At 32.9% G+C, this 9,257-nt stretch overlaps 1 protein-coding gene across 1 annotated transcript in view; it reads right to left on the bottom strand.

The window, feature by feature from the left end:
* Nucleotides 1–2,158: 2,158 nt before the first annotated feature.
* LOC108908393 (CD63 antigen) overlaps nt 2,159–9,257 on the bottom strand; it is a 31,140-nt gene continuing 24,041 nt past the window's right edge. The window contains exons 2-5 of the mRNA XM_018712430.1: nt 7,851–8,039; nt 6,305–6,484; nt 6,047–6,244; nt 2,159–2,246 (exon numbers count right to left, since the gene is read on the bottom strand). Of these exons, the coding sequence (XP_018567946.1) occupies nt 2,172–2,246; nt 6,047–6,244; nt 6,305–6,484; nt 7,851–8,039 (642 nt within the window). The 3' untranslated portion in view covers nt 2,159–2,171. The remainder of the gene's footprint in view (nt 2,247–6,046; nt 6,245–6,304; nt 6,485–7,850; nt 8,040–9,257) is intronic.

Here is a 9,257-nt window from a genome sequence, read left to right as displayed (position 1 = left end):
AAAAAACTGTCAAAAATCGACTTTTTTCGTTTTTGCTGTATCTCTTGCAAATCAAGGTATTGAAACTTATTGCTTGCTGTAAATGTAGTCCTTGGCAAACAAAAAAGTACCTTTTTTTAAATTAAAAATTTATTAAATTTTTCGAGTTACTTATAACGATTTTTCGAGAAAAAAGTCATTTCGAAAATCGGCTCTTCTTGCTCAACGAATAGTCGTAGAGAAACGAATCAGGGCTCATTTTGGGATGCATCACAATGTAAACAAACACTTGTACATTTCAAAAAATTTTTTTTACAACCGTTAACGCAGCTACATATTTTTTTTTCAAGATAATTATACTTTTGAGGCTGTCGTAAACGTCATATGTTGGTTTATCTCGTCCAGCTACTAAGTACAAATTAAGTACAAAAGAATTTTTGTACGTGGTCCAGAAGTCGAGATAATGAAGATTTTGAAAGTAAGAGCGCTATTGAACGGGAGAATTCAGTTTTCGGAGCGGCCAAGTAGCGTTACCCCCCCCCCCCCGGCTCGATTGCTTCGGTTTGACGCACAATTAAGTCTTCAACTTCAATCTCTGTAGCACTTAAATAGCGGCCTTTGGAAATTTTTTAAAAAAAAATTATCTCGGCTCCAGAAGGTCGTAGAGCAACGTTCCTTTTTAAATTCGCATAAAAATGCCAGCGATCGATTCCTGTGATAGACATTACCGAGATATGAAAGTGGAAAAACATATTCATGAAAAACGCTAGCAAAAAATTTTTACTTTTTTCAAAGTCGTCTTTGGACACTTGAATAAAATCGTTATCACTCTTTTTTACCATGAAAGTAGAACTCTTAAGGAAACAAAAATGAGCCCTGATTCGTTTCTCTACGACTGTTCGTCGAGCAAGAAGAGCCGATTTTCGAAATAACCTTTTTTTCGAAAAATCGATATAACTCGAAAAATTTTTAATATTTTTTAATTTTTAAAAAAGGTACTTTTTTGCTTGCCGAGGGCTACATTTACAGTAAGTAACAAGTTTCAAAACCTTAATTTGTAAGAAATACATGAAAAACAAAATAGTCAATTTTTGATAGTTTTTTCCGATATATTTCGAAAATTTAGCGATCGATATAATTAAAAATACGAATCGATAGTTCTTTTAATAGCTAGAACTTTCTTATTTAACTATTTTCGATTGGAGTTCAAGTTTTTTTTATTAGCGAAAAGCGTTTTTTTGACTTTTATGAATTTTTTAGGTTAACTTCGCCATTTGTGCGCCACAGGCCATCTTTCTTAGAATTTTTTTTTCCTATATCACCATGTTTTTTTGTTTCCCTCTGGTATTTTTTGTAAATTTAACATAAGTCCGTGACAGACTGGACTATGGCAAAAGTACACTTTTGAAATATTTGAAAAATTCATGAGTAAAGCCGAACTGAGGTCAGATTCGGTTTAGCGGACCAAAATACATAGAAAAACCATGATTTAGTCTGTTGCGCATGACTTATTTCATTTGTGGGTCAGAGTAATTTTTTAACTTCTGCAGCTTTGAAAACAAACCAATCTCAATTTCTGGGGGTTATGGCCATTGACCTTTTTCTTTGGTAGACCAAGTACTACAACTTTATACACTTTTCAAACTTGGACACTGTGGGCCCAAAGTCCCATAAGACCACTATTCTTTATTGAAAAATCAACAAAGTAGGCGAGTTTTCATAATATATTATCTTTTCCATAATAATATCTCTCACCCTCAAAATGTTTTATTTCATTCTACTATAACTTACCTTTTTATTCTACCATTCCTATTATTTCTTCTATTCTATTATTTTCATTCAATTCTTTATATTTCTTCTTTGTAGATATTTATTTATTTTTTTATTTATTCATATACTTTTTAGTATTTTCATTTTACTATTTTCTGCATTTCTACCGAATGAAGAGATCAATTGGAAAGTAACTTCAATTTATTTGGTAAACATACAAACTACGTATTAGAAGTAACAAAAATTCGAGATACAAAATTTTACACATTAGATAAATATTGTTATACAAAAATACAGCTTTGCAACATTGTCATAAAGTAACTAAAATATATTAAACAAAAACAATCTTATAAGGTAGTATTACTTTACAATACATTCGAGTTATAACAATCCTACGTGTTATTTCTTCAGGTAGATTTGATTCAAGCATACGTATGTCTTCTATAGGTGTTCCTTATCGAACTTGCTAGACACAAGGCGAAGACGGCACCGATAACCTGAAAAAAATATAGTTACCATTGTATTAATTCAAGCGAGAAATCATTAAATTCGCTTTTTAAACCAAATATTGTATTTGTGAAACAATTATAAAAAATTGTGATAAAATGTCATTAAACCCTTTAAATTTGTACTCATCAACATAGGTTCAATGAAATTTTCTGTAGACAGATAAGAGTTTGTATTTAATTCTTACCAAATCGAAAGTTAAAAATGCTGACAACATGATCGGTTATGTGCAACAGTTCAGTCTGCAAAGGCTTTAAATTGTTTTTGTTCGGCTTTATTCCTTAATAAAACAAACATTTCTTTATGATATAGTGTCAGACCGTTTGCATAGTTTGCGTTTCTAACTCATGCAGAGCTGCACGAGATTGAGAAAGAACGCATACGGCAAGAATGAATATGGTAAGGCATAGGCTATAGTCTGTTTAGAAATGAAAGAGAGTAATAAAAGCTCATTATGTATGCAAATCGTAAATAAATGTAGTACTTATATTCAATATTTTTATATTATGCATTTTCGGTATACATGAGATCTACTTTTAACGAAACTTTGTGCGATCGGACTGTACTAAATTGTAGCAGGTAGCTAAAATTTAATCCCCGACAATCCGTCTTTGTCTATGCCGCTTCAATTTCTCGGTCCATTTCTCTTATAAGTAAACAATATAAAAACAGCATTTCAAAACATGAGGCTACTTTAAGCATCATAACCGGGTTAAGAGGGTTTTTAGTAATTCAAATAAAATTATTCAATATTATTATCAAAATATTTATTTAAATTTAATGAATAGACTTTTATTCCACACAAAAATATATGTATTTTGAAAATTCAAATTATGGTGAGTAAATGTAGTGTTGTATAAATGTACAATAAAGAAAATAAAAAAGTAGGTATATTAAAATTCATCCTCTGAATATTCTGATGAATTATCTTCGTCTCCTAGATTGATAACGATAGGTTCCACAGTAACGTCAATTAAATTATCGAGTTCCCACATTTTCTCCTCTTCTTTTTGTACATGATGTATACATCTTTGCCAGTTATCTGCAGTTACTCGTTCCAAGGAATTTTTTAACAAAATTTTCACGTCACTTAATTTAAACGTCGTATTATTTCGCGCTACATCTCCTTTTACCTGCGCCCAGACTAATTCGATTGGGTTAAGTTCACAGTGATAAGGTGGTAACCGTAGTACCGTTATTTGGCGATTTGTTGCCATTTCATCGATAACATATTTTTTCTGATCTTTATTAAGATTGACAAGTGTCAAAAGTTCCTTTTTCACCATATTTGTTTCAAAAGAAATGTTTTTTCCGGATAACCATTGAATTATATCGGCTTTCCTCCAAGCAGTCGTAGGCGTCCGCTCGGTCTGCCGTGAATGGTAACTGGCATTATCCATGACAATTACAGACCCCGGAGGAATAAGATCCAACATCTGTGTAAAATACTCTTCGAAAACATCTGCGTTCATGTCTTCGTGATAGTCACCTGTATTTTTAGATTCAAATAAAAGTAAACCGCCATCTACAAAACCACTGGCACTACCTATATGTGTCACTATTAATCTTCGCCCTTTACCTGAAGGTGCCTTGAACCCTGTTGAAAGTCCATCCAAAAATGCTTGTCGAAAACTTTTTACATTTTTATCTTGCCATACTTTTGTTACAGTATATCCCTCGTTGACCCAAGTTTCGTCTAGATAATAAATATTCCTCCCTTCGTCACGGAATTTTCTAATTGATCTTAAGTAGGATCTTCGCCAACAAATAATTTCATCTTTATCGATAAGAACTGACTTCCTGTTCTGCTTTTCCCAGCAAAAATTCAACTCTCGTAAGACGGCCCATAATTTGCTTCTACTGATTTTTGGCAAATCGTTGTCCTCTGAAAGTTCACTTAAAATTTTGTTTAGCGTTGGTATTTCTTTTTTAAAATAAAATGAGTGTACTTTATAAACACAAGTAGAATTTTACTCTACTGCGCTAGCACGTCTTCGTATATTCAGCTCTAAGACTGAATTGATCTGTCACAATACACTGGCTCCTGCCCTATGATGTATCCAGTAAAATATACTCATGTACACCCATTACCTGTTAGCATTAGTGTTACCCGATAATTACCTGAAACGAAATATTAGCACGCCCATGGCCGGTACTTATCTCGGGGTTTTATTACTCTCTTTCATTTCCAAACGGACTATAGGCGCGGCGATTTGGGATAGTGGCTACCTGGAGCTTTGTCCAGAATCGAATTACTACAGATTACCAGTATATTATCAAAACCTTGCCTAAATATTAAAAATATGTTGTAACACTTGTATATTTTTAAAGTATTGAAATAATAGGAATCCATATTTTATTTTATAATGAAAATTGTTGTTTTGATCAAACCTTAGCTGTTCACACGGAATACGCCAGCAAGTGTTTATTTGCTCTTGAGATAATGTAATTTATGAGTACCAAAATGTAGCCCGGAATGCCGACACTAAGAGAAGGTGTTCTTTGATTATTATGTGTGTGCTAGCTTAAATACATTTGTTCAATGAATTGTGAATTTGTGAGTAATATGCCACATTCGTTTATGTTTATGAAAACCCCAGGACGCGCCACGTGTTCCCGGTTTTAATGGCTGTGGTTCCTTCGAAGTATATGCCTTGTAAGTACTACGGGGTCTTACCGGCGCTTCGATTGACACATACTGGGTGGTGTTGAGGTAGGTGGCATATTAATATGACACACACCCGGTAGTTGGGATGATGGGATGCTAACTAGTTGGCGTCCGCAGGACATATTTCAGGTGACACTAGCTAGTTGTTGAAGAAAGAATGTTACATCGTTGCCAATTAATATAATGGAAACGTATGGAAGGAATCCTAAACTTAGGGGGAGTGTAACCCCTCGGTGAGTTACCTATTTATTTGTTTTTTATTGACAGAACAGTAACTTCGATATTTGTTTCATATACCTTCTTGCTTTCTGGCCAATGACCCGGCTGTTGACGAGATAAACTGCTTTATGATGACCCATGTATAAAGGGTAGCATCTACTTTACAATGTGTTAAATTAAAAAGGGTTTAAAATTTATAACTACTTTAAGAGAATTTAAGTAAGTCGAAAGTACTTACATAATAGGGTGAGAATTATTAATATTTAATAGAAACTTGTAAATATAGGGTGTTTCTGAAATAAGTGAGATGAGTGATGTACTACGGGAACGAATTATTACACCCCCTATACAATTATTACACCCCCCCCCCCTAACATTTATTGTTGGTTAACAGAATGTCTGCTACACAAACACGTCCAAACTAAAAGATCTGACATATCATTACCGACGCATTTTGATGAGCTGAAATCTTGTAAAATCTATATTTAGGATGAAAATGGACCCAATCGCTCAATTTAGCCAAAGAAGTCTCTCGCTTTGCTCAGACTAACGAGATTATGGTTAACTTTTGTTTCTTACTCTTTTGTTTTCAAATTTTCTTTCTTTTTTTTTTCGTCTTTAGTTTCCGGTGTATCCCGATTCTGATTCCGATAATAATTAGCTGTTTGTATTTTTTTTCAGCCTCAGTCCTGAGGATGACTAAATCTGCCACTGGTTTTATCTTATCATGACCACATACAAATATGTATTTCAGTTTCATTGCTAATGGTAACATATGGCTAATATCACTTTTCAACATTTTTTTTCAATAACTGAAGATCTAATTAGAGCGGATTTTTGCAAAAAAAATGCAACTCAAGAATCTTTCTGCAACAAAACAAGTTACCGTAAGACATTACTTACTTCAACAGCAGCAATACCAATGGCTACACCACCAACCAGCTGGGCTTTATCCTGCAATTCGTTGGTTAGTTTATGGGCGCACCCATCGTGGTTTACTTCGGTTTTGAGGCACTCATTGTTGATGTGACGCTTGCAACAACTGAGAGGAAGCGGGAAATTATTGTAGTCATCAGGTCCATAGACACCGCAACAGGTCAACTGAAATTAAAAATTAGAGGTTATTATTTCCATGGTAACACAAAATCTAGTTAAACTTACGAAGTTTTCAAGGACATGCATGGTCTCGTTAGCTTCAGGGTTCTTGAATCTGCTGTCGAACGTCTTCTGAACATTGTTAGTGATTGTATTGCGGAATTCGCGGGTGTCTTTGACTTGGATGAAAAGATACACAGCGATGGCCACTTGGACGATGAATATGGTGAGGAGAATGACGGCGTACTGAAAGAAAAAAGAAACGTCAAGGCAAAAGAAAAGTTGGATAATTTAGTAAATAATAATAACCCGGAGAGAAATCGAAAATATATTCAGTTTACGGGACTTTTTGTAAATAGCCATGGTTTTCGTATTTAAAGGAAAATAACACTGATGATGAATTTTACGGTCCGAAACATCACTAAATAGTATCATATTGTACATCACTGGATTCACAAGAAAGTAAGAAATAAGAATGCGCAAATTATTAATAGGTTTGTATTTAAAAAAAAGAGAGACTGATGTTGGTCGTCAGAAGACGAAACGCCACATTAAATATCTAAGTTCATGTTAGAATAGAAGAGCAAATATGGTCTTCAGAAAACTGTTTCCTATTTTATAAAAAACACAGAGCATGTTAAATAAAAAATTCGCTCAAGAAAATACATTTTCAACACGTTCTATTTTCATCATTTGTTCTTTAAAATTAAGTTATTTCAGAAGGCCTTGAAAACATCTACAAATAGATGTTGCGATATTTTAAAAAATGTAGAAAATCAATGTTCGTATATTTCTACAAAAAAAATATATTTTTATTACAGTGAAGTATCTGTAGCAGAAAGTAGCACACATGGTATTCTTTAACTTTCATAGACAACTCCAATTGTCTCCTTTTTTGAAAATTTGTAACTACAACTATTAGAAGCTTTAAATATTCAGGTACTACTTAAATTAATATCCTCCATCGATTGGTGATTTTGTAGCTAAAACATGGACAATTACGAAAAAATTATGTTCTTATTCAAATGTAAAATAAATCAAAAAAATTTAAAGTATTCTAGTCGATGCAACTTAACAATTTATTTAATGGGAATCGGAAAATTAAACCTCCAATAGTTATTCAATAAAGACAAAGAAGAAGAGAAGTTTTCAAAATTTCATTTTCTACTGCATATTTTTAAAGTATTAATGAAACTATAAGATTTTATTAGGATGTATTTAATATATACAGGGTATACCCGATTTAAGTACCAGAAAAATGAAACAGGTAAGAGAAAAATTAATTTTAATCAAAAGGTTTCATACAAATAAATATCCCGAGGCTCTTAATAAGAAAGATACAAGATGTAAAAGGTGCAAAATATGGTTTCAATATTTGAAGAAACCGGAAAATAAAATAAACATTTTTTTAACATGTCTTTTACAACTTGTATCTTTTTTATCAAGGGTTTTCCAACATTGATTTATATCGAACTGTATAAAACGTTTTTCCATGTATTCCTCTGAAATTACAAAAATCAGTAAAAAACGGTTCGGTAGAGTTAGGCAATGTTGCCCGTTATTATTATTATTTTTTTTGAAGCAAGATGTGGGGATTCCACAGGGTACTTACCGAGGTCAGCATGCATGTGCTCTCTTTTACGGCTCCGCAGCATCCCAGAAAGGCGGTGATAAAGACAATGATACCAATTATGATGGACAGAATTGGGGCAATGCCTAAATCCGATGGTAACACTCCAGTGACTTCCTTTACGTTCAATTTGAAAACTATTCCAACTATAACGAGCGCCAATCCAGCCAACTGCAACAAAAAAATTAGTTTTACAATTTTGAATTTAATTTTAACTCCAATAACGTGTATATTTCCAGTTAGAGGTAAGTTGTTTTTAGATAAACGGTATCAATTTCTTATTTGTTGTGATGTGTAAAAAAACCATGCATCTTTGCCCGGCAACACGGTATATTCAAAACACGAAAGTTTCTGATTAATGCAGATAAGAAATGTTAAGAGTCAAAGGTTCCAGACGCAGTTTCTGATAAATATATGTTACGAATTTGTTATAAATAAACATTACGAAACCAATGACGACACAGCATTCCGGTTTTACCAAACAAGAAAATAACGCTTTTAACCGTGAACAATATCATGGCTAGCTTCGACGAAACTTGGCGAATCAGCCGTTGTACATATTAAAACATTTTAAATCACGTTCTACGGACATTTTCGTTACTTTTTAATTCTTTTAAGTGGCATAGATTTACTTCAAAAATGTGTTTGCCCATTTAAAATTAGGGATATTGAGACAAACACAAATTTCAAATAACAATGTGCCTAACCTTGCTGTGGAAGGTCTATTAATTTACAGACAGAAAAATCTATAATACCGAGTAACTCCTCTAAAGTCAACTGCTTTCAAATAGTATAAGTAGTTAGTCTGCTTAGGAATATTAAGAACGTTATTATCATGTTTATATCAGGTAAAAATTCTACCGAAATATAAACTTTATAAAATTAATATCGCCATCTTTCCCACATACTTATATTTTCATTTTACTTTTCGTTATCATTTAATTATTGTACCACAACAGGTCAAAACTGAAGAATTGTTTTTCTGGTCCAAATTCAAGAAAAATACACCGTGTCCACCTGGTGCGCGTGAGTCCAATTTCTAGGTTAATAAACAATATAACTTAATTTTTTTTAAATGGAAACCTATATTTTTTATGGCATTATCGATTTCTACGTGAAAAATTAACGGGACCTTGTGTTATGATCCCTACTAAAATATTGAGTTTTCGAAATAATCGACTTTTCATTTTTTTTTCTGTTGTTTCGTCACTCTAGTAGTTGACATAATTATGATTGTATGACAGCTAAAAATTATTTTTTTTCAGGAACTGTAGAGTGAAGATGGCTCTTTCAAAAAACGTATCAAAAGTTGACCTGCGATATACAGGGGGCAAAAAAAATCGTGCCAAACCTGATAATTTAAAATTTGAAAAATCTCGATTTTTTTCA

Source organism: Anoplophora glabripennis, unplaced genomic scaffold (assembly GCF_000390285.2).
Source record: "Anoplophora glabripennis isolate ALB-LARVAE unplaced genomic scaffold, Agla_2.0 scaffold202, whole genome shotgun sequence".
Lineage (NCBI taxonomy): Eukaryota > Metazoa > Arthropoda > Insecta > Coleoptera > Cerambycidae > Anoplophora > Anoplophora glabripennis.
This window is presented reverse-complemented; position numbering and strand designations above follow the sequence as displayed.